Source organism: Oncorhynchus nerka, linkage group LG5 (genome assembly GCF_034236695.1).
Source record: "Oncorhynchus nerka isolate Pitt River linkage group LG5, Oner_Uvic_2.0, whole genome shotgun sequence".
NCBI lineage: Eukaryota > Metazoa > Chordata > Actinopteri > Salmoniformes > Salmonidae > Oncorhynchus > Oncorhynchus nerka.
Genome location: NC_088400.1, coordinates 42478469 through 42505307, shown reverse-complemented (window position 1 = coordinate 42505307; position 26839 = coordinate 42478469). Strand labels below are relative to the sequence as shown.

The window sequence follows — 26839 nt, the reverse complement described above, 5'->3', positions numbered from 1 at the left end:
AGTTTATTTTTTATCCTGAAAAACTGCCTAGTCCTTATCTATTACAAGCATACCCATAACAGGGAGTGGTACTCAGTAATGTATTGTATTTGCACCAAACACTACACTTTGTATTCAGGACACAAAGTGAATTGCTTTGCAAAGTTTTTGTATTATTACTTTAGTGTCTTATTGCAAACAGCAGGATGCATGTTTTGAATATGTTTTAATCTGTACTGATTTACTTTTTTTCACACTATCATTTAGGTTAGTAATTGTGGAGTAACTACAATGTTGTTGATCCATCCTCAGTTTTCTCCTATCACAGCCATTGAACTCTGTAAATGTTTTAGTCACCATTGGCCTCATGGTGAAATCCCTGAGCGTTTTCCTTCCACTTCGGCAACTGAGTTCGGAAGGACGCCTGTATCTTTGTAGTGCATGTATTGATACACCTTTCAAAGTGTAATTAATAACTTCACCATGCTCAAAGGGATACTCAGTGTATATATATTTTTTTACCCATCTACCAATAGGTTATCTTATTTGCCAGGCATTGGAAAACCTCCCTGGTCTTTGTGGTTGAGTCTGTGTTTGAAATGCACTGCTTGAAGGACCTTACAGATAATTGTATGTGTGGGGGTACAGAGATGAGGTTCTGTAGTCATTCAAAAATCATGTTAAACACTATTGCACACAGAGTGAATCCTTGCAACTTATTGAGTGACTTGTGAAGCAAATGTTTGCTCCTGAACTTATGTAGGCTTGCCATAACAGAGGTTGAATACTTATTGACTCATGATTAATTCTTCCAAAAGTACAATTTTAACATTATGGTGTATTGTTTGTAGGCCAGTGAAAAAAACTATATTTAATCCATTCAGGCTGTAACACAACACAATGTGGAAAAAGGTGAAGGTTGTGAGTACTTTCTGATGGCGCTGAATAGCAAATGAGTGGCGCATCCTTTTCCACATGCGCATAACTAATCTACGTGGATGTTTAGAAGAGGTCCTGGTCCTATCGTCATGGGGCCTAGGAAAGGTAGGAAAGGCTGGGTTGCTGACTGCACTCTGAATGGACGAGTGTGAATTCATGCAATATAGTCGAATCAAATGTTATTTGTCACATGCGCCGAATACAACAGTAGACCTTCCAGTGAAATGCTTCCTTTACAAGCCCTTAACCAACAATGTAGTACATATTGTCAACATGATTGACAAAGCGGTAACCAGAGGAATTTCTCTTTATTTATAGTGTGTGTGTCAAAATGTTTTCCTCCCACTTCGTTCCTACTGAACACCACTGCTGGTTTGGAGTGCAGGCTAGATTCGACCAATGACTGGAAGTCAGAGATTCTGCTCTGTCTTCGTTCACACACCGCGTGACCACCCACTAGTTTCCCAGCTTTCTGTGGGATGTGGTGATTTTGTGACCTCATTGCTGTATCAGAGTAACCTCTAATTTTCCAGTGGTACTGTGTTTCCATCTACAAATACATAATACTGGTGGTAAATGTTGTCCGTGTACAAATGTGTTGAATTGGAAATGTGAACTTCGTCTTTCTCAAGACCGGGTGTTGGCATGTAAGTGTATGCACATGCGTGTACAGTATGTTTGCAGTCCAGTTTGTGTGTGTACGCCGTGGTCGTCACCCTGTGTGACTCACCCAGTGAAAGGCAGGAACCACTCCACCTTTGGAGGTCAGAAAGGTGTAACACATGGTCTGGTAAGTGTTCTCCCAATCAACTGGGGTAGTGTGGGTGTGTGTTCACACACAGCTGCAGGAAATATGATATCCCTATTTACCTAAATGGCTGGCTTTCATTTCCCTTCAATCTGCTATCTTTTGAAGCTCTTCACCGTTCGCTTTGCTGGCGTGGAATCGCCCTATGCATGTGCGCACACGTGTGGGTGTGTAATCACTATGGTCTGGTATAGACTCCAGCAGCTACTAGACTAGACAGAGGCAGTGAAATTGCACTTGGCCTTGCTCTCTTGTTTACTCGCTTCCAAAAACAAGTCAAATAGCTGGTTTCTCCCTGGAACCACAATGTCTCTCTGCGGCTTCGTCGACTCACTTTCCTGTTTTTCCCAAGTATCACTACCTATTGTTTTCGCTTCACAAGGATGTTTAGATACCTAAACCCCGGTCGTCACCTGTGTCTGTTTTGTATGTGTTGTTCTCTGTCGAGGGTCTCCAAAGTGAGAGGTGGGGGATAGAGAGGGAAGTATATGTTTGAGTGAGGGAAAGGTGGAAGAAATGCTCCACAGTCTCGCACACAAGAAATGTGGCAACCAGATGACTCCTACCAGCACAAAGGAAGTCTCCCCCACAAGTATTGTCAGATGCCAGCCTACAAACATAGAACAACTTCGGAGGGGAAGGAGTGGGGCGGACAGGGAGATAAGTGAGCAATGGCCCATCAGATCCTCTCTGATATGTCGTCTCTATTGCATGCTCTGCTTATCAGCTATATGGAACAGGAGAGCACAACAAAAGCCACAGCCAAATCTCCCTATGGCCTTACTATGTTACACTCCCTGAGGCTGTGTTTTTGTCTGTAAAAGTGTTCTTCCTTTTCCTTAGCTCCTATGTATTTGTATGTAGTAACTATCGCAGGAGTCTCCGACATTTGTACTTTTATATATTATGGAACATGTCACGAGCTACTCCTTAATTTGTTCCTAGCTTTCAAATGGGTACTGTCTTGGTATTTTCCTGAATCCCATTAATTTTCAGTTTTTCACTTACTTCATCCTGTCGTTAATTACAAGTATTCATACAGAAATAATGGAATTGAATGTTCTGGGTCCATGTCAATGCTTAAAGTAACAGCACAGTGCTTCCATGTGTCTTTTAAATTTGAACTATAATCACTTACAATATGAGTGAAATAGTTTTTCTTACCAAAAATTGTAATTAAGTTTGTTAAAAAGCTGCTTACCTGTGTTGGAATGGTGTCGGCGTACTCCAACCACAGAATGATGTTGTGTCGTAAAATGATGCGTCATAAAAAATATTCATGCAACTAGGCCGCTGATTGGCCAGCTCATCCTCCTCAGGGAGATGACATGTTCTCGGTGCAAGAGGTGTCGCTACAGTCCCTGGTTCGAATCCAGGCTGAATAACATTTGGCCGTGATTGGGAGTCTCATAGGGCAGCGCACAATTGGTCCAGCGTTGTCCGGGTTTGGCCGGGGAAGGCCGTCCATTGTAAATGAGATTTGTTTTTGTTCTTAACGGACTTGCCTAATTAAATAAAGGTTTTTAAAAATGTGTGCATCACACATACTGTACAGGGGCAATATTGCTGGAAATGAATTGGCAGATATTGTTACATTTGGCTTTTTAAGCCAATTGTGGCTAACCGGGGGTGGGATAATGTCAGTGTGGATGTGATTGGATAGTAGGTGTCTGATACTTCTGCGATTTGTTTGAGGTGGAACGCGTAACAAATACATGCCCTTTTCAGAATTGTTTTGCGAGCTACTCAGGGGTGTGCTGCGAGGTTCTGGTAGCCCGCGATCGACCTGTTGGAGAACCCTGGACTAGAGACAGAGGAATGTGTGTTTGTAATGCAAAGTAAAGCTTTGGATCAGACTACATAACCTAAGGGCAGTGTTAACAAAATGGTCACCGATGGTCACTTCTCGGCTGTTTGTGTAAGAAGCTTTCCTTTCCTTCTCTTGTTCCACTGCAGTGATGAGGATGACAAGTGGAATGCACACAAACACAAAGTAGGTAAGGTTGACACACACACACACACACACTACCTTGCTACTTTTCTCTCTCCCTGATCTCCACTCTCTGAATACTTAATTGATCCTAAGAGTCCAGCTTGAAGTTCACTTCCAGGTGCTCTTGACTGCTTGACTTCACATGAAGCCTGTAAAACTTCTAAAGACTTATGTTTTGACTGTTTCTTACGGTTTGCTTTGTAGAACAACAAAACAAATAGCACTGAAGATTTGCTAATCATTACCACACGCCCTCCCACAGATGTGAAGGTTGAGACTGTTGGGAGTTAACATTTGTGAAGGTGGGTGTTATGGTGGTGTGGTTGCGTGTGTGCCCGTGTGTGAGTGTGTATGCTCTGGTAGAGAGGGAGAACTGTTAAGGACCCCCCCCAGCTCTCCAAATGGGGATAATTGGTTGACGGAGAGCAGCTTTATGTGTGAAACGGATCCCCTGTTTGTTTAGGGGAGAGAGCCTAATCATATTGGCCGACCTTTGCTCTCTCTGGCCACACAGAGACGGGGAATCAGCCGCCCATTTTTGGCTTTTTACGAGGTATGGTGACCGAAGCCCTCGACGCTGTCTCTGAGAAGTTACAGTGGACTACGGGGACTGATATCTTTAGCATCATCTTTCCCAGAGTTATCACTCTGTGAAAAGCTTTTATTGGCTCGTGCAGTAATGGGTTTGTTGATGTCCGAGCTGAAGGGGAAGTGTTATGCTTGAAACTTCGCATGCTATTCTTTCTGGTGTAGCTTATAGGCCTACGGATCCTTTATTTTAGGTCCTCAAATAGTAGATGGAAAAATAAGAATTATATTAATGCAAACAGAAGAATTATGGACATGTAAACATTGATTGATCAGGTTGATTAGTCAGGTTTTGTGTGTTTGAAACGTACAGAGTATGACAAATGTTGTCTTTATAGGCTCAGGCTATTGGATAATTTCCCGTCACACATTAAACTTGTATATTTATACATGCAGAGCTAAGATTATGCCATTTCGCACTCTTTAAAAAATATATATATATATTTTTAAATGTTCCTATCTTGGAGATCCTGTACATATAATTGTCAAGATGTATAATGGTCTGATGTTGTTTATCAGGATTGTTTGCCCTGTTTATGTTATCCGGAACTGCAGTTTTATGTCATTATTGTGAGCCCTTCGGTATGGATAGATTCTACTTTTTACAGCAGCACAAAAAAAAAAAATTCTTCACTTGTGCTATGTGTGAAAACAACATTTGCAGCTTACTGCTGAGAAACCCAACAAAAAACACATATTACAACAAAAAAATGAAAAGTAGTCCAGAAAGGGACCATTTTACCAGCCAAAAGACATTTACGGCTGACAAGTTTGAGGTTGCAACACATTTATCAGCAAGAGCTATCTAGCGTTTAGGATTTCTGTCGCGAGCCCAGACCTTACGTCATGGAGCTCTGAGTCGAGAGCAGGCCTGGTTACAGTTCAAAGTCCCATAGGGGCCACGCTTCAAGCCCACTCTGATTTCTACTGAGTTAAAGATCCACAATGCAAGGTTGTGATGGATTTTTGAAGATTGCAGGAAAAAAGCAACAAGGCAAAAGGAGTGAAGGACTGGAGGCAGAGGCGGAGGGAGGATCACATTTCTTTAAAAGCACTCCAATGTTGTTTCAACTCCTGCTTGATTTCCTGAGGGCCCACTGTTCTGTTTTGGGGTGGGGAGTTTAGATTTGCATATGCTCCACCCCCCTGTTCTGATTGGCTGGGTCCTATCCTGCATGTTTCATCACAGATCCAAACTTCCTCAGTGCTCTCCTTGCTTTACTTTGTAGCTACAGGCTGATGAAGAGGGACACTGGGAGCCAGCAGCTGTCTGTGATTCATGCAGTAAGCTGTGAGTGTGTGTAAGAGAGGGAGGCAATAGCTCTAGTTATAGGGTTCTGTAATTTAGTGATCTGACTAAACTTAAGGGCTCTAATGTTTTTGGTATAAAAGGGATGTAGGGTTGTTTTTCATTCATTTAGTCTTTAATTCAAATCTGTTTTGTTAGGAAAAATATTAGCTTGTTTCATTGCTAGATTGAGCTGTAATTGTTGGTATATTTTGTGCTGATACTCAGAGCTTGGTAAAAGTGTAAGAATATGGGTAGATGAGCGGTTTGATTCATTGATAAATGTATTTTATGTTTTGTCGATTTATAACTAAAATATTTGACTTTTTTACTGTATCGGGCTATTTTAAAAGGATATATTTTCTATCAATAGTTTAGTTTTTTCACCAGTCATTATTTAAATTGAAGGGGAAATAAGTAGTTTTTTGTGGGTGTTAGCCATGCCCTTTTAAATGCTTGACAGGACAATAACATCTCACACAGTCATGCTGCTGTCTCTACCGCTGGTTCTGTGGCTTATTTCTGGGGCCCAGTCTTCAGACCCGGCCCCATTAACTGTCATATACCAAGTCTGGGAGGAGCAGCCTGTGGGCACCAGGGTTGGCCGTCTGGTCGATGACCTGCGTCAGAGAGGCGAGACCGGGGTACTGGAGGATTTCCAGGTCGTGGAGCATGGTCAAGCCCTGCCTTTCTCCATTGGAGTAAGAGATGGAACTGTCGCCACCCTAGGCCAGCTGGACCGGGAGGAGCTGTGTCGAGGCTCGGACCTGTGTGAGCTGGCCTTCAGTGTCCTCTACAGGAAAGGTGGTGTTATCCACTTCCTGAGGGTGCGGGTGGAGGTGATAGACCTAAATGACCACAGCCCAACTTTCCCCAGCAGCCAGCAGGAGATGGAAATCTCTGAGATGGCCACATTGAGGATGCGGATCCCCCTGGACCGAGCGGTGGACCCGGACGCTGGCCCCAATGGTCTGCAGACCTACTCGCTGTCCGTCAACCAGCATTTTGCCCTGGATGTAAGGAGCGCTGTGGATGGGCCAAAGCAGGCAGAGCTGGTGGTGATCAAGGAGCTGGACAGGGAGGTGCATTCCTCCTTTGAGCTGACTCTGGTGGCCTGGGACAAGGGGAATCCTCCCAGGTCGGGCAGTACTCTGGTCCAGGTCAACGTCTTGGACTCTAACGACAACAGCCCCATGTTTGAGGATAGCACCCCCACTGTGGAACTAGCCGAGGATACAGCTCATGGGACTAGCGTCATCAACCTCAAGGCCACGGACCCTGACCAAGGGGCCAACGGGGAGGTTGAGTACTCTCTAAGCAAGCATGCCCCACCTGAGGTGCAGAAGCTTTTCAGTATCCACCCCCAGAGTGGGGTAGTGACTTTAAAAGGCCCACTGGACTATGAAGCCAAACACTTTTATGAGGTGGACATCCAGGCGCGTGATCTTGGGCCCAACGCCATCCCCTCTCATTGTAAACTACACATCAAGCTAAGGGATGTCAATGATAATGCACCAAGGATCCACGTCACTTGGACCCCCCCTGATTCCCCAGTGGCAACTGTTTTAGAAGGTGCACCAAAGGACACGTTCCTTGCACTAGTGATGGTCTCTGATGCAGACTCCGGGGACAACGGGAATGTGCACGCCCACATCCAGCATGGATCCGGCCACTTCCGCCTCAAGAAAATCCATGGCGACAATTACATGATCGTAACCAATGGCACCCTGGATCGGGAAAAGGTCATGGAGTATAATCTCACGTTACTTGCCCAGGATTACGGTGACCCTCCACTGTCATGTGTTAGACACCTAGTTGTCCATGTGTTGGATGAGAATGACAATGCCCCTGTGTTCTCCAAGTCCCACTACAGGGCTTCCTTCAAGGAGAACAATACCGTGGGGCTCCAGGTCCTCAAGGTAGAGGCCAATGATGTGGATATTGAGCTCAGCGGCAGGGTGTCCTTCTCCATCCGAGAGTCCAATGAGCTGGGACCTCCCACGGCGTCTTTCGCCATCCACCCCACCAGTGGTGTAGTCAGCGCCCAGCAGTCATTGGACTATGAGGAGTCGCCCACATACTCCTTCATTGTGGAGGCCATAGACCATGGGCATCCACCCCTCACCAGCACCGCCACGGTACTCATCGAGATCCAGGATGTCAACGACAACTACCCCGTCATCAAGGAGCCGATGCCAAAGAAAGGCATAGCCTTTGTGAGTGTCCCGGTCAACGAGGAGAAGGGGGAGATAGTGACACAACTAGGGGATGGTGCTGAAGAAGGCTCCACCGATCCTCATACTGGTCGCTCTGTCCAAAATGGATTTATGGGATTCCTGGCCACTACCATCAAGGCTAATGATCCAGACTCTGGCCTGAATGGAAGACTCAGCTACATGATCACAGATGGAAACCCCACAGGATTATTCAGACTCAATGACACCACCGGACAACTGTATGTTAACACGACCAATGCTACAGAGCTCATTGGGAAAACTTTCAAAGTGGATATTGCTGTATCGGACAAGGGTTCTCCAAGGCTATTGACAAAGGCCACCTTGGAGGTGGCTTTCATCAACTTGCGGGACCATTTGAAGAACTCAGCTCCTGGTAACCATGGTCAGCTGAGTTTCACCATGATGGTGGCCATCTGCCTTGGGGCCAGCTGCATCCTGCTTCTCCTGGCGGTTGCCTTGGTGACCACCTTCTGTCGCCCCACGAAACGAGACAACCATTCCTACAACTGCAGGACGGCCGAGTCCACCTACACGAGCCACCCTCGCCGCCCGCAGAAAAACATCAGGAAGACAGACATCCAGCTGGTGCCAGTCCTGAGGGGACGAAGGGAGGACCCTCCAGAAGATGAAGCACAGCCCCTCTCCCCTATGCTCCTGGTGGTTGAAGAGCAAAACACTGAAACGCAGTACAGCGTTGCCAACTCCATGAACCCAACAGTCCACTCCCAGGCCTACCCAGAGGGGGGATCAACGCTACCAGTCTCCCATTCCAGAACACTCAGGAAACCTGGGAGCATCGAGCTGGACGGCACTCTTCCTTGGACCCCTGCCATTCCTTACCGAACCCTGCGTAAGGCAAGAAACCCTTCATCGTCCTCCTCACTGTATCAGACCAGTACCCTGAGGCGACATGGGAACTCTGAGATCCAGGTTAGCCCCGACGTTGAAGTGCCAGAAACATCGTCCCAGGTGGCAACACTTAGAAGGCCCAAGAACAACGATACCAGAAGTGGACTTGACGCTGAAGACCACAGACGGATGCTGAGGAACCTGGTCCGTCTCTCCATGGCTGCCTTCGGAGAGAACTCCATTGAGTTGTCTGCTGCCTCTCCCGAAGTGCAGGTAATAAACCTTTTTAGTTATAATTACTTCGAACGTGAATGCACATTTGGTATATCTTATGCAATGCATCACATTGGTTTTAATCATTCTCATGTCAAATACCCTATATCCATTTAACAAATAACAGAAAGATAACCTTTTTTTTTCAGGCTTTCGTATTATAAATAAGCCTTAATTTTTTCACGTGCTCTAACTGAAACAATTAAGTGTAACCTACAGGAATTGAGATGCATTTAAATTGAAGGTCCTGAGAGCAGATAATTTCCCCCCTCTTGTGTATGGCTTACATAGGAAGCCTGAGGGGACAACTAACAGATGATGCTGGAGCCAAAGCATTGCGTTTATTCAGGTGCTCATGTGTCAGCCACTGTAATCCTGTCTACTCCCATGCCCCTCAAGCATTCGCACCAATCCTTTTACTCAATATCGCATAACACACTCGTATAGAGAAGGAAAAATGCCAGGAAAAATCAGTAGACCACTCTTATTCTCTAAGGGGGAAGCCCAGCCAAAGTAAGCTCTGTCTGTAGAGTAAGGGAATACTGCTTTGACATTTAAACACAGCGAGTCGTCAGTGACAAATGGTCCAAATTGCTGATCTCACAAAAAAAAGCAGCATCTGTAAATATCTACTCAAGAAGTGCTGTGCTAGTCAAATCGACACATCGTCATTGAGGGGGAATAGACGCAGAGGGGGAATAGGCGCAGACGGGGATGCCAACTCCCAATAGTCTTAGAACAAAGAGTCTGGCAATGTTTTAAGGCCTCACGTAAATTCCATTATAAGCGCAGGAGGATGACTGAGTTTTGACCCGCCTCTCCTTCATCTCCGCCTGCTCGCCCCAGCTGGAGGTTTTCAGACCCCCCCCCCTCCACATGACCATATTTCAGAGGTTCATCCTGGAAGGAAACAGGTCAGAGAATAATAGCCCTCCACGTAAAGCGCTTTCCTGTCCACCGTCTGAGACACACACACACACACACACAAGCCCACTCTCCACACCTCACAAAGGCTGTTTCCTCTCTGAATGTGGAGGCCAGAGTTAGCAGCATATCCACAGGAAAGATATCAGCACAAACTGCTCCAAATGAACTCCCCAATGTTAGGGGTTGCCATAGTGAGCGACAGGTTGAATAGATTCTCACCGAACAAATCATATTTATTCATTTGACGATTGACACCTCCACCCAATACACGCAACAGCCTCAATACAGCACCTTCTCAAAACCCTAGTTTGTTATTCTGACTTCTGTGTTATAAGATCACTGTCTCCTTACCCCTTTCATCATCTCCTGCCTCCTTACAGCAGGTTTCTCAGCTCCTCTCCCTGCTCCACCAGGGCCAGCTGCAGCCAAGACCAAACTTCAGAGGCAACAAGTTCTCCCAGCGTGCTGGCAGGTGAGCACATTTCCTCTTTCTTGTCTTTTTTTCCCTTTTTCTTTTCATTATCCCTCCTTTGTTTCAGAGCCAGTTGGCTGCGGACCACTACGACCACTACATGCATCATTATCCCTCCTTTGATTCAGAGCCAATTGGCTGTGGACCACCACGACCACTACATGCATCATTATCCCTCCTTTGATTCAGAGCCAATTGGCTGTGGACCACTACATGCATCATTATCCCTCCTTTGTTTCAGAGCCAGTTGGCTGTTGACCACTATTAATTACCACTACATGCATCATTAGTTTTAGATTGTATTCATGCCTTATGATTCAACAGGCTACAATCTGACTCACATTATTATCTTTTCATGAAATGTAACTTGTCAAAAAATTTAGATTTGCATACATATGTATTTGTTATTTATCCTTTTTTTTGTACAAGTGATCACACTGAGATTTTAAATCATTTTTTCAAAGGAGACCTGACCGAAGACACACAATAAATACAAGCACCCTATAAATATTGTTTCAAATCTTCCTACCCAATGGGCGCAGACGTCAGTTCAACGTCTAGTTTTGATTTACATTTGGTTGAGTTGTCAACTAACACAAGGTCAATGTGGGAAAAATAAAATAAGGGATTTTGGTAGAAATTTGTGTGGAACAAAATACACAATTCTCTTACGTTGATGATTTTTACAAAATCCAATCAGTTTTCCACGTTGATTCAACGTCATCACATTGAAATTTGTCGAAATTACATTGATTTAAAATCAAATCAAATGTATTTATAGAGTCCTTTTTTACCGATGTCATAAAGTGTTGTTCAGAAACCCAGCCTAAAACACCAAACAGCAAGCAATGCAGGTGTAGAAGCACGGTGGCTCGGAAAAGCTCCCTAGAAAGGCTGGAACTGAGGAAGAAACCTAGAGTGGAACCAGGCTATGAGGGGTGGCCAGTCCTCTTCTGGCTGTGCCGGGTGGAGATTATAACAGAAAATGGCCAAGATCTTCAAATGTTCATAGATGACCAGCAGGGTCAAATAATAATAATCACAGTGGTTGTAGAGGGTGCAACAGGTCAGCACCTCAGGAGTAAATGTCAGTTGGCTTTTCATAGCTGATCATTCAGAGTATCTCTACTGCTCCTGCTGTCTCAAGAGAGTTGAAAACAGCAGGTCAGGGTTCCATAGCCGCAGGCAGAACAGTTGAAACTGGAGCAGCAGCACGGCCAGGTGGACTGGGGACAGCAAGGAGCCATCAAGGCAAGTAGTCCTGAGGCATGGTCCTAGGGCTCAGGTCGAGGTCGAGAGAGACTTAAATTCACACCGGATAAGACAGGAGAAATACTCCAGATATAACAGACTGACCCTAGTCCCCCGACACATTAAATACTGGAGGCTGAGACGGGAGGAGTCGGGAGACACCGTGGCCCCATCCGATGATACCCCCGGACATTCAACCAGTTTGTGCCCAGTGGGTGGTACTATAGCTAGACAATGCTGCTCAGATATGTGTCTGCCCAATAACAGGAAGAGTGTCTCATACCATAAGTGCTCTGCCAGTCAGTCACTGGTAGGGAGCAGGTCTACGCAGGACTGAGTGCCTACCACACTGCCATGACTCCTTCCCTAAGGCAGGAGCCAGCACATCCATTGACCACAATGTTATATTCTATACACAGTATGATGTGAGGAGTTCATATATGGTTCAGCCTCTTCGCTTTCATTAAGAATCTGTCTACGTGGGGTGTATGTTTTGTGTCATGGCCGCAACCTCATAGCTTTAGCCTGTGGTAATTTGTGGAATAGACACTGTCAGGAATGCAGTTTTAACCAATCAGCATCCAGGACTAGACCCACCCATTGTATAATTCTGTTCACGAGAATGAGCGTTAAAATCCCACCTGGAAAACGACCTCTTTCACCTTTTATTTTGACAAAAAAATCCCTCATTTGTTGTATGATTTGGAAATATTGGAATTCCGACATGACCGTTTCTAAATGAAAGAGCTATGGCAAATTTGATCAAATTTCTGTAAAGGTGTGGGCAGAATGCTTAAACATTTTGCACGGAATCTTTCAAACTAAACACAACCCAACTGGCCGCAAGCTGGCGCTATTATCCCTTTTACATAGTTTGTCATTTTACGTCCGACTTTGATGTATTCAGCAGGCAATACACTGGTGACTCCCATGGACCGGATTGTACATAAAACATCTTCCATTCCCGCTACAAAGTTTCCTCCTTAACTCGATTTAATGGATCATTGGTGGGGAAAAGATAAGCATATAACACATATGGTGGGCGAAATAAGCATATTGTCTTAATAAAACACAATTTTCCACAACCATTTTAAGAGTTTCGGACAACTTCTGGGTGTTGTACACCATGTGAGTCTGTTTACCAATGGCTGAATGCGCACCGCAACATCAAAAAGTAACATTAGCCACCCTAGTATGGTGGTGGAAAATTGTTTTAAGACGGTACGCTAAATCGAGCAAAGGAGGAAAAGTGATGCCGTTGCAGCATGAATTGAGGATGTTTTATACAAAATCCGGTCCATGGTGGACACGAGTGTATTACTGGCTGGGCTGACTGTCGATACCTAGAGGTAATACCGCATCAGGAATAACTACGTCCTCTAGGGGTCTCGGCGCTAGCCACCTACAGTGAGTGCCAAACACAGAATGCATTCTGACAGATTATTATTTATTCAAACAATTTCAAACTAAATGCTAGAGCCCACACTTATATGCAAAAGACGAACGGTTGTTGAATATTTTGTTTATCGATAGATGATAGAAACACAATCTCCTGCCTTGGTATAGGCGCTGAGATTAAATAGGCTACAATGTCGCGCTCCTATTGCACAGAAATACTGTGTATTATCCTACCCTACCCATGGCCTTCTGTCAAATATTTTAAGTAGGCTACTGGTCTGTTTACTTTAGAGCATTCTTGGCTTTTGAATGGATGAATAGCCATATTTATCGTATAGTAGCTGGAACTAACCAATCATGTCAGAAAATGAGATAACAATAATGAAAAACATTAAAACGTACATGCTGTTATGCAATCTCCTTACCAGTGGTAAATGCGTCTGTTTTATCATTTCGTTTTCATGTTTTTATCACCATTATTATGAATTATTTCCCGTGCCTCAAACATCTCAAAAGAAACAAAACACGTTTCAATACAATTAGAAGTTGTGTGTACGCATGGTCTGAGCTGTGTGTGGAGGTACGCACACTTTCCAGTCGGGTTCAAAATGGATAAATACCAATCGTTGCGGGGTTTAGTCTTTTTGTGTGGGTATGCACCTTTGATAAAGAGGCCTCAGGTCTGTCTGGTCTCTAACTGGCTCTGATAAAGTCTCGTGACAGGGAGCATGTTCTGTCTTCAGTTTGAGTCTCTGGTATTTTATCACCAAACTTTAAAGTACATGAAGTACATGAAGTAGGAGACAAAGATTAGTGTTGCACAAGACCTAATAGTTTGGCTTAGAGCATCTCAGCACAGTTAAATGTTAAATGCCACACCCTTTGTCTGGCTCAATGCACCTCAGCATTGAGCCGGGGTTGGAAGCTATTCAAGTATTAAACTGAGCTCAGGTCAACACATTCCAGAACAGCTTGATTCTTGGGAACAATTGAATATGACATGACAGTCATAGTGAAGGTTCCACAAGATGGCTGACCGTCGATAATATGACTCCTAAAACGTCGGTTCTAAAATGCCCTCTCACTGTCCCTGACGCTCCCCTGTCTGTTTCCTCTGCTTCCCTGTAGGTCTTACGCTCAGGACACTGATTGGCAGAGCACCAAGGACAGCGGTCATGGTGAGAGTGAGGCCGGAGACATGGACTGGGACATGGGCCGAGACTCCCCCGTCGACCCGCTACTGGAGGAGGGGCTTAATAACCTGCTCAACAACCCTGGTAAGAAATTTTTCAAATTGAAACTTTATTTAACCAGGTTGGCTGTTCTGACAAGAGAAATTATACTATTTTATAGTCAACAAAACAATAGATTGAAGGGAAAATATTTTAATGGTCAACATTAACAAAGGAAACACTTTTTCAGCCTTGAGACAATTGAGACATGGGTTGAATGGGCAAGACATCATATTTAAGTTCCTTTAAACTGTATGCTAGTAGATGCCAGGCGCACCGGTTTGAGTGTGTCTCAAACGGCAACCCTGCAGAGTTTCACACTCAACGGTTTACCGTGTGTATCAAGAATGTTCCACCGACCAAACGTAATCCAGCAAACTGTGGGAAGCATTGGAGTCAACATGGGTCAGCATCCCTGTGGAATGCTATCGACACCTTGTCGAGTCCATGCCCTGACAAATTGAGGCTTATCTGATGGCAAAAGGGGTTGCAACTCAATATTAGGAAGGTGTTCATAATGTTTGGTTCACTCAGTGTATGTACACAGTAAACATACGTATTGAGTTCCTTCCAATTGTTCAGGTCATCGTCACGTCGGCTCTGTCTTTGTTCTTTTCAAAACACGCCACATAGTCTCTCTTAAGACTTCTTCCAGTTGATCTTGAGTGAGAGCCATTTAAAGTCTATGCCGGCACAGTAACCTCACACAGGGGTGTTACAAGGACCTGCGTGTGTGTTTGTGTGTGTGTCATGCTTGAGTCACCCATGCCCAAAGGGGTCCATCATTAGCATTGTAACTCCCACTAGATTTGTGAGACTCATGAACGGTGAGAAGCTCATGCTCTTTGAGGACCTATGACGCGTTCAAACATTCAAACAGCCTGTGTTTCTGATTCCCTGGGCAACACATTTTTTTCTTTTCACCTGGAGAGACCCATCTTTTAAGCTGCATAGAACAACCCCAACACACACACACCCACACCCACACAGTCACCACCACCCACTCTGCCCTGAGGCAGTGTGTCAGTGTGATCTGAGCAGATAGCCTTGAATCTGACCTCTGATATCATGTTCCACATCTGTCTTTCGTCCTGATCGACACAATGCAAAGGTGTGTGTGTGCGTAGATCAGTGTGTTTTCAGCACCCCTTCTTCAGAATGCGGCCTCAGTCTATCACTCCTTGAGCTCTGCTATTTTCTTGAGTCTGCATTCCTTTGTTTGGTAGCCATATCACCTATTAAAGGGACAGTTCACTCGAAAATCAGTCTTAGAGCTGATAGACGATGAATCACGTATCACCAATTGAATTGTCAGTTTTCAGTCAACTGATGATTTTTTCAATATTTACCATTAGGACTTATCAAAGTTGAGCTCTGACTTTAGTCAGGTCTGTGGATCTAACGCTTGGCAGTATGCTTTAAACTGCTTTAATATCTTCTGGTGTTTTGTTGTGGTTGTAGTCAATCAACCACAGCAGGGGTGTTCTTCACATCAAACATGTGTATGTGTGGTGTGTCTAAGGGGGTTGCTTTGGTTCCAGTGAGAGGGTAATTGTTTTCTGAGGATTTAGGGTTTCCCTGCTGGTGGGTCCAGTCTAATTAAGTTTGGAATGGGGGGAGCCATTGATCACGAGAGATAAAGAGAAGGGAGATGAGGTGAAGAGAAAGGGGGATAAGGTGTAGAGAAAGGGGGACAAAGAGAAGGGAGGATGAGGTGTAGAGTGGGGGATGAAGAGAAATGGGGGATGAGGTGTAGAGTGAAATGGGGATGGGGTGTGGAGTAAGGGGGATGAAGTGTGGAGTAAGGGGGTGAAGTGTGGAGTAAGGGGGTGAAGTGTGGAGTAAGGGGGTAGAGTAAGGGGGTAGAGTAAGGGGGTAGAGTAAGGGGAATGAGGTGTGGCGTAAGGGGGATGAGGTGTAGTGGGGGTGGAGTAAGGGGATGAGGTGTGGCGTAAGGGGGATGAGGTGTGGAGTAAGGGGGTGGAGTAAGGGGAATGAGGTGTGGCGTAAGGGGGATGAGGTGTAGAGTGGGGGTGGCGTAAGGGGGATGAGGTGTGGCGTAAGGGGGATGAGGAAAAGGAGGATGAGGTGTAGAGAAAGGGGATGAGGTGTAAAGTGGAATGAGGTGTAAAGTGGGATGAGGTGAAGAGAAATGGGGATGAGGTGTAGAGTGGGGGTGAAGAGAAAGGGGGATAAGGTGGGGGTGAAGAAAAGGCGATGAGGTGTAGAGTGGGGGTGTAGAGAAAGGGGGATGAGGTGTAGAGTGGGGGTGTAGAGAAAGGGGGATGAGGTGAAGAGTGGGGGTGAAGCGAAAGGGGGTGGGGGGTGAAGAGAGGGGATGAGGTGCAGAGTGGGGGTGTAGAGGGAGAGGAGTTTCCGGGGGGAGCGAGGGGGGGAAGAGAGCGAGGGGGTAGCTAGGCTAACTTTACTTCTCCTTTGCTAGCTAACTATTAATCCCCTCTGTACCAAACCAAATGCTCGGCTAGTAGCATGGGGTAATATTCTCAAGACACTTTTTTCCAGAGGAGATTAAGGTTATAAATTGACCGGCTGGGCTGTGGGGCAGTGGATGTGCATTGATACATCTAAAGGAACAGTTTATAGGCATTACACATGGAATGCAGAATTGTGGCGCTATAACTCACTGCTATCAATCAGCCTAAAGGATCCAAACAACACGATCCCATCCCGTTTTCTAAAATGAGATGCAGAAGGGGGGGGGGGACTGAGGCGATTGCAGAGAAAGGGGCCAGAGAAGGAAGCAGCATTTTAGAAAACATGATGTGATTGAACCCAGGCAGTTAGCTTGTGAGTTAACCTCTCTCTGATGTGGCTTGCTGTGAGTTTGATTGATCACTGCCTCCCCGGGAAAGTCAAGCAGACGCAACAGACCGTAAAAAAGGGCCAGCCTGCCCCCATTTTAGTATCTGACCGTGTTTTGTATGTACGGTAGCCCTGCTAACAACGCTCTCTTCTGAGGTGTCCTGGAGACGACAGACATGAAAGATGGTGGTCGACTGAGTCAGCGCGACCTCATTTGATGACCTTTTGCATGTAGTTCAAACCCCCCCACATATATGGAGCTCAGTCTTCCATTCAAAAACAAATATATCTCACAGCAGTGCCTTTGAACATTCCAAACAAATACAGCAGAGGATAACTAACTCAGAAGGACTTGTTTCGTTTATGGATTGAGATTTAAGTTGAGGGCTGCCAGTGTCACACAGTGCGTGTGTGTGTGCATGAGAGAGGGAATAAGGGTGTGTGTGTGTGTGTGGTGGGGGTAGGTTCTGGGGTTGTTCAGTGACTGCTCTGTAAGTTTGTGTGTTAGAACAGTGGTTCCCAACTTTGTTTTGGTTACCGTACCCCCAACTGAATTTCACTCTGCCCGGAGTATCTCTAAAGTATCCCTATGGACTCATTAGTCTTTTGAAGTACCCCCTGTGGATAGGCCAAGTACCCCCAGGGGTCCCAGTACCCCTAGTTGGGAACCACCGTGTTAGTGTGTGCGTGCCCGGGTCTGGTTGTGATTAGATGAAAAGGACCACAGGGCAAGTGTAACACGCAGGATATGAACCCGGGTCTCCCATGGAAACAACCAATGTCTTAAGACCAAGAGGGAAAATTCTCTTGGTCTGAAGGGCAGATGTTGTTTTTTGAAGTTCGTAGGCAAGTATCTCTGGGGATGCTTGACAGGAGTGTTAGCTAGCTAGGTTAGCTTACTAGGTACATATAATAGCTTTAGGTTGGTTGTTTTTCCATCAACAATGTTGCCTCTCTGATCACTCTCCCTCGCATGGGCAAGGGACATTTGGATGTAAAACGTCATTCAAGGGCTAAGGGTTTAGGACCGAGGAGCATTTAACACAGCAGAGGATCGGTTCCTCTTCCACTACCGTGCGAAATTTGGCTTTAGGGATTTTTTTCTGTGAGGCTATTAAGACACTATACTAATGTTAACAGCTCTATCTAACTGAAACATGGCACCTGACCTAGATTTGAGATGGGACAACCTTGCCTAAATCCTCTCTCTCACCTTATTACAAAGTCTTTAAATAATAGTCCTGTAAAAGGTATTTCCATGGCTGGTAAATAAATTATGAGCCAGCTGGCTGACTGACGATACTCCACTTTTTCTGAAAGACAATAGTCAGATTCCCATTTCGATCAATGTGATCTAATCCTTTTCCAAAGCATCTGGTCTATGTCTTAACATTAATAAATGTAAACCCATGACTGTCAAAGATTGTGTGACACCCTCATATTATATTCCAGTGAAAGAAGAACTTACATATTTAGGCATAACCATTACTAAGTATCAGAAGTGTAGAGGCTTACAAAATTTTAACCCTCTTATTAAAAAAAACCAGAAGAAGCTAAATCAATGGCTACAGAGGGACTTCTCTATCAAAGAAAGAGTTCTAATAACCAAGGCTGAAGGTGTCTCTAAACTAACATATGCTGCTCTATCTTTACATCTTGACTGTAAAATAAGCAAAAAGAGAGACCAGATGCTTTTAAACTTTCTGTGGAGAAACTGTACCCATTACATTAGGGAAACTGTTGTCATGAACACTTATGAGTATAATGGGCTGAATTCTGTACTTTACATAGTTTTAAGATCAATTTGAGAAAACAATTCCTAAGAAGACCCACTTCTATGTGGAACGGTAGATTTATAACCATAAATGTTCTCCATAGAGATATTGTATAAAAAATACTTGGCGCATTCGGAAACCTTGACTTTTTGTACATTTTTTTACATTACAGCCTTATTTGAAAATGTATTAAATTGTTTTTTTCCCTCATCAATCTACACACAATACCCCATAATGACAAAACAAAACCAGGTTTAGACATTTTGGCAAATTTATAAAAAATGGAAATATTACATTTACATAAGTATTCAGACCCTTTACTGAGTACTTTGTTGACGCACCTTTGGCAGCGATTACAGCCTCGAGTCTTCTTGGGTATGACGCTACAAGCTCGGCAAACCTGTATTTGGGGAGTTTCTCCCATTCTTCTCTGCTGATCCTCTCAAGCTCTGTCAGGTTGGATGGGGAGCGTCGCTGCACAGCTATTTTCAGGTCTTTCCAGAGATGCTCGATCAGGTTCAAGTCCGAACTCTGCCTGGGTCACTCAAGGACATTCAGAGACTTGTCCCGAAGCCACTCCTGCATTGTCTTGGCTGTGTGCTTAGGGTTGTTGTCCTGTTGGAAAAAGAACATTCGCCCCAGTCTGAGGTCCTGAGCGCTCTGGAGCAGGTTCATCATCAAGGATCTCTCTGTATTTTGCTTTTGTTCATCTTTCACTCAGTCCTGAGCTCTGTCAGTGACCATCGGGTTCTTGGTCACCTCTCTGACCAAGGCCCTTCTCCCCCGAATTGCTCAGTTTGGCCGGGCTGCCAGCTCTAAGAAAAGTCTTGGTGGTTACAAACTTATTCCATTTAAAAATGATGGAGGCCACTGTATTCTTGGGTACCTTCAATGCTGCAGAAATATTTTATTAACCTTCTCCGTATCTGTGCCTCGACACAATCCTGTCTCGGAGCATAACACACAATTCCTTCGACCTCTTTGCTTGTTCTTTTGCTCTGACATGCACTGTCAACTGTGGGACCTTATAGACAGGTGTGTGCCTTTCCAAATCATGTCCAATCAATTGAATTTACCACAGGTGGACTCCAATCAAGTTGTAGAAACATCTCAAGGATGATAAATGGAAACAGGATGCACCTGAGCTCAATCGAAGTAGATTGATTTTTATTTAATCCATTTTAGAAAAAAATCGAACATCTGAATATTTTCAGAATGCACTGTTTTTGTTTGAAATATTGGTTCCCAAAATAATATCCTATTGGTGAGCCAACTTGTAAATGCAGAGGGACTTTTCCTATCTCATCTTATTCTTAAATGATTTTCATAAGATCCCTGTAACATCTAAAGAGTTTGCAAATTGTTTTAGATGCCATCCCCTCAGGTGTTGCTTTATTATTCAGAAACGTGTCAAGACCTGACCCTCAGAACACAGCTACGATTAACCCTGTTGACTCATCAGTAAGAAATATTTGTTTTTCTTTTGGTCCATTCAACAACATTAGAGCTATAAGAACCTTGTTTCAACAGGATGTTATGTCATGCCTTATTGGAATGGTTTTATTGATAATATAGTTGGGAAATCTTTTTTTTTTTTTATGTTAAAAATATTTATAAATATCATCCTGCCGACCACTATATGATGAAGTAAAAAACAAAACATGGAGTCAAATTGTACCTTTTGTAATGACCACCCAGAAACGGTGTTGAATCTTTGGCATTGTATTCATGTGAGGAATCTGTGGCAAGACAGCTTGAATTATTTACCTACGATAGGAATAAGTTGAAACTATTTCATGTCATTCATTTCATCATGCCATTAATTTAATGAAATTGTAATTTTCAAATATAATCTCTTTTTGGGATTAGTTGTACAAATAATTATAATGATGTTCCGGCCCCCTATCCATCAGCTCCGACAAAAATCGTCCCGCGGCTGAATCTAATTGTCTACCCCTGCCATACAGTTATACCACAACTAAAGTTTTCCCTTTATCAACAAAACAAAACAAAAGCAATATGTTGGTCATGATAATCAGGTTTGCACATCCCCATACAAAAAAAAGATATACATAGAATGCCTGTAATGCTTAACTGTAGAGAATGGCTTTAAATGGATTTGTACCTGTTGAGTGTGTACGTGCTCATTCCAGTCTCGTTCTTACCTGGTGCTAACATGAGTCCTTTGTCCGGATCATGTCTACATTCTGTTGGTGCCCACATTTTCAGAAATATGTCTACACATGGAATTAAAATGTCTGTTTTCCGTCCACTGTGGCTGCATTGTGACCAGATTTCCTGGCCCCTTTATGCAAATTATTTCGTAATAATATTGATTTATTGTTAAGACACATTGATCTAAACAGTCAATGGTGCCACCTGCCAATGATTTAAATGTTTTCTCTGTCCATATCTGTTTACACTTGTAAGATATCCAGACACAATATGTGTCTGACTACCAGAAGTGGGCAGGATGATCCGATCACAATGTGTCTTTTGATTGTCTAAACAGGGTTGGTGTGTAAAACCACTTGACCACTTTAATGCCGATGTATGGTCACGCAATCTGCATTGGCCATACAGCATTTACAGCAATGCTGCCTCTGCATAAGTAAGGGGATTGATACTTCTTGCGCTTGTCAAGGAAGTGAATTTGTGTTTATACAGGATGTACCGCCCCCACCTAACGTCATCCAATCATATCAATGTGGAGTTATATAGAGCCCACCGCATTGTTAAAAATTGGGGCGGCGCATGTGGTATGGAGCTTGATGTGGCCTTTTGCGTCACACCCTCTGTACGGCGCCTCTGCACCGCATTCCCAGATCAAGCATAAATCAGCTTTTACTTGACTATAACTCCGGATACAGCCAGGAGATGACAGGAAATGCCGGTTAAATATACTCCTGTGATATATATCCTGTTTTCGTCCCACATAGTGTTTTTCTCAAGGAAATTGAAGGAAACGGCAAGATTCGACTTGTACCTCCGTAAGCTTATTTTCATTAACTTAGTTTATATTTGTCTTCTTCGACATACCAGATAATCATTCTCCCATCTTCAGATTTCATTTAACGTTTTCACGTGAAGAAATTCATTTTCAAAGGGATAAACAACAATACTGACCAACAACAATCACTATGACAAAGAACACCCACATATTCCCTGTGTCACATCCAGCACTGTATCACTGTAGAGTTGTTGCTTTGTCCTATGTTGTTAAAAACGGTATTGACATGTTCTCATCTCTCTCCTCCTCTCATCAGATGACGTCTTTGCTGACATAGAGGACCCTGCGTGGATGTCCCGCCTCTCCCTCCCCCTAACGGCCGACTACCACGAGAATGTTTTTGTTCCCAATGGGCCACCGTCCCCTGAAACCCATTGCTCCCCAGACACCCTTGACTCTGCCTCCTTCTCCACCTTCGGTAAAAAGCCGGAGGATGGCTTACTGGGCGGGGCCTTGATCTCAGAGGTCAACACTTTGTTTAATATGCTCCTGACCCAGAAAGGCGACTCCCAGCCCCGCCCCTCGCCAGACGTGCTCTACAGACTGTCCGCCACCTACCGGCGCTCGCTGGGGCTGGAAGGAGATACCGCTGCAGCAGGGGGCGCCAACATACAAAGGAACTCTGTGAACCCCGAAAAGAGGTCCCCCCTGGCTCAATGCCCTTAGGCCCAACCCCTGGTATGAGAACAGTTGCCTCAACGTTACTTGATCGATTCTTGTGTGTTTGGATGCCTAAGACCCCCTTCCCCCCGCCCCCCCCCCCCCCCAAACTGATGACTTTGTTTTACATGTTGCTGAAATGACTGAACTGCTCAAACTTACAACAGCAACTCTCTTCCTTCTCCTAACATATCCCCATTAGGAGATGTCCAATACATGCCTAAGCTCTGACAGCCTGCTTCCCTGTATGAAACAGGACAAGGTCAGAAGAGGGAGAGGAGTTAACCAAAGGCCTTTATTCAGTGCTGGAAAAAGCACAATGTACTATACAGTACTCCCTACATAGAAAAGTGTACATTTACCTTGAGATAAATGTTACACAATGAAACCGTCTTCCTCATGTGGCACATACTCCTCTGTATCATTCTGATGCAACAAAGATTCACTTTCTGTCTCTCGTCAGAAGTGTTTCTCAGTGGGAGCAACAACATGGTGCTATCCGTTGTTAGCGTTGTTCATGGTATGAATGGCTGAGTTTAGCAGCCCTAAGCAAAGAGCCCAAGAAGGAAACGGCTCTTTCTCTTCTCTGAAGACAAAACACTAACAACATTAAGTCCTGTTCCTGAGGAGAAATGTCTGTCACAATGGACCTAGTCTGCCGACACTTCCTTCACCACCATTTTGAGAAATGTTTCCATTATTGATTACTATTTGTATTTACTCAAGTAAATTATTTAGCTACTGAAAAATGTAGTATTTACAGAGGTATAAATGTTTGTTTATGTCTGTGTAGGAAACACTTACAGTACTTTCGGAAAGTGTTCAGACCCCTTGAATTTTTCCACATTTTCTTATGTTACAGCCTTATTCTAAAATGGATAAAATACAACAACAAAACATCCTCAGCAATCTACACGACGTACCCCATAATGACAAAGCGAAAACAGGTTTTTAGAAATGTTTGCAAATCAAATGTTTTAAATGTTTAAAAATCAGAAATACCTTATTTACATAAGTATTCAGACCCTTTGCTATTTATTATTTGTTTATGGTAGAGTGGCCAGACGGAAACCACCACTCAGTAAAAGGTTCATGACAGCCGACTTGGAGTCAGCCGACTTGGTACATGACAGCCGACACCTAAAGACTCTCAGACCATGAGAAACATGATTCTCTGGTCTGGTGAAACCAGGTTTGAACTCTTTGCCCTGAATGCCAAGCGTCACGTCTGGTGGAAACCTGGCACCATCCCCATGGTGAAGCATGATGATGGCAGCATCATGCTGTGGGGATGTTTTTCAGTGGCAGGGACTGGGAGACTAGTCAGGATCTAGACAAAGATGAACAAAGGCAAAGTACAGAAATCCTTAACGAAAACCTGCTCCAGAGAGCTTAGGACCTCAGACTGCGGTGAAGGTTCACCTTCCAACAGGACACACAGCCAAGACAATGCAGGACTGGCTTTGGGACAAGTCTCTGAATGTCCTCTCTGGCCCAGCCAGAGAGCCCGGACTTGAACCTGATCGAACGTCTCTGGAGAGACCTGAAAATAGCTGTGTGGCAATGCTCCCCATCCAACCTGACAGCTTGAGAGGAGAGAAGAATGGGAGAAACTCCCCAAATACAGGTGTTCCAATCTTGTAGCGTCATACCCAAGAAGACTCAAGGCTGTAGTCGCTGCCAAACGTGCTTCAACAAAGTACTGAGTAAAGTGTTTGAATATTTATGTGAATGTGATGTTTCAGTTTTATTTATTTTTTATAAATAAGCCAAAATTCTAAAAACGTGTTTTTGCATTGTCTTTATGGGGTATTGTGTGTAGATTGATGAGGGGGAAGAAACAATTGAATCAATTTTGGAATAAGGCTGTAACCGAACAAAATGTGTAAAAGGTCAAGGGGTCTGAATACTTTCCGAAGGCACTGTAAAAGCCTTGTTCTCATTTGCAGCTTGAAGTGACTCAAATCCAATATTTTTGCATAACCGATTCGAATCTGTTATTTTTCCTGCAGTCTGAACAGCTAAAAAAGCACATGGAATCTGATATTTCAAGCCACATTTCAAACCACTTTCGTAGGTGGTTAGAAGTCCGATACAAAACGTATTCCTGGCCATGCGGTCAAATCTGATTTATTTGCCCTCAAGTGGTTTTTAGACTGTTATTTGGCAAATCTTGTTGCTTGCTAGCTACTCTGTTGACAGTTTGCCAAGAAAATGTGGTAGCTAACTAGCTTGTTAAATGTTTACAAACAAATGAGCAGTTTAGCTAGAAAGCTAAACTGCTACCTAGCTAGCTAGTTGACTGCTGTGGCTCGACAAAAAGGACTCGTTTTGAAAGTTGGATCATCTTATCCTTTGAGGCCTTACATGTTCTCACACTGATTTTGACCATTCAAAGCACCTGGGAAACATCCATGGCAGGCATTGTCACCTTAGCTTGCTACATAACTTCTGAGTGATAGGAAGCACTTGCACCAATCGGCCTACACCAGCGCGCACACACCTGTCTTTACTATGACAACTAGCTTAGTCATGTCAGCATGCCATCTGAACACATATACATCCTATTTGGTCACTTATAACGTGCTATTGGGGACAGTCAGTATTCCAAAACTGATTTGAGCATTATAGGCCTGCAGTGTGAACAAGGCATTATACACCCAGGATTTGGCTTCCAGATATTTGAAAGGCTGTAAAAGTGTTATAAATTATAATTTTTCTGACAAAAGGTGTCATTTGTAATCTTGCTCAGGAGAAGAGGGAGTTTTTGTTGTTGCCATAAATCAAACCAGCAGCACTTTGTACATTGTATTAAAATGTCTTGGAAAATACTATCATTTTAAAACGGCACCATGGTCATTTATTCCTACAAATTACACTATGTTAAGGATTTGGACTTTTGTTTTGAATGTTGCAAAATGAGCGACTACAGCGCAAGAACACCTCTAGGAGAAATGTGAGAACACGCCCTCTGCCGCCACTTCTATGTAAATGTTTTATATTGACTTGTGATTAGCCAGTAGCTCAGTGGAGTTTTCCTTATTCATTCTTCAGGTACCAAGGGTTTGTTGGAATTCCTTCAAAGTGCATCCTTCCTTCCTCTCTTCCTTGGAAACAAATCTTGACTAGACATAATTGGACAAGTGCTCCAGTACCAGATGATTCTTCTTGCTTGTCCAGGGATAAATATCTGTGATTTTCTTAAAGGAAATTATGCACTGAAATAATTCAGCTGAGGCCCAAATAGTGGAGCCCTTGCATTTACCTGTCTAAATAAGTTGAATCAGTCGAACGGGACCCAGCTGTTTTGAGGACAGGACAAAATGTGATTGGTTGATTTGAAAACTTAGTGGGCAGAGTGTCCATTGACAGGTGGGAGTCAAATAAAACAAACTATCAGGGTGGTAGGTTGGAGTGTTAAAAATGTGTTGTGACCCACAACATTCCTGGTTCAAATCTCACCACTTTTCTATCCAAAAAATATAAACTCAACATGCAACAATTTCAAAGATTTTACTGAGTTACAGTTCATTTAAAGGAAATCCGTACATTGAAATAAATTCATTAGGCCCTAATCTATGGATTTCACTACTGTGAATACAGATAATGCATCTGTTGGTCACAGATACTTAAAACCAGTCAGTATCTGGTATGAGCTAGTGCTGTGCATTATCATGCTGAAACATGAGGTGATGGCAGTGGATGAATGGCACGACAATGGGCCTCAGGATATTGTCACGGTTTCTCTACGTTCAAATTGCCATTGATAAAATGCATGTGTGTTTGTTGTCCGTAGCTCATGCCTGCCCAAACTATAACCCCACCGCCACCATGGGGCACTCTGTTGACATTAGTCAACCGCTTGCCCACACAACGCTATAAATGCGGTTGTGAGGCCGGTTGGACATGCTGCCAAATTCTCTAAAAACAACAGAGGCGGTTTATGGTAGAGAAATTAACATTACATTCTGGCAACAGCTCTGGTGGACATTCCTGCAGTCAGCATGCCAATTGCACGCTCCTTCAAAACTTGAGGCATCTGTGGTGTGACAAAACTGCACATTTTTGTGGCTTTTTGTCCCCAGCACAAGGTGCACCTGTGTAATGATCATGCTCTTTCATCAGCTTCTTGACATGCCACACCTGTCAGGTGGATTAATTATCTTGGCAAAGGAGAGACGTTCACAAACAGGGATGTAAACAAATTTGTGCCCAAAATTGAAGAGAAATAAGCTTTTTGTGCATATGGAACATTTCTGGGATCTTATTTCAGATCATGGGACCAACACTTGTTGCATTTATTTATATATATTTATATATATATATATCAAGAACTT

General features: G+C 43.9%; 1 protein-coding gene across 1 annotated transcript; it reads left to right on the top strand.

Annotated features, from left to right (window-relative positions):
* Positions 1–5538: 5538 nt before the first annotated feature.
* pcdh12 (protocadherin 12) lies at positions 5539–25333 on the top strand. Its single transcript, XM_029659961.2, has 4 exons — positions 5539–8954; positions 10262–10353; positions 14131–14279; positions 22099–25333. The coding sequence occupies exons 1-4, from the start codon at positions 6048–6050 to the stop codon at positions 22506–22508; spliced, it is 3558 nt and encodes a 1185-aa protein (XP_029515821.2). The 5' UTR covers positions 5539–6047; the 3' UTR covers positions 22509–25333.
* The last annotated feature ends 1506 nt before the right edge of the window (positions 25334–26839 follow it).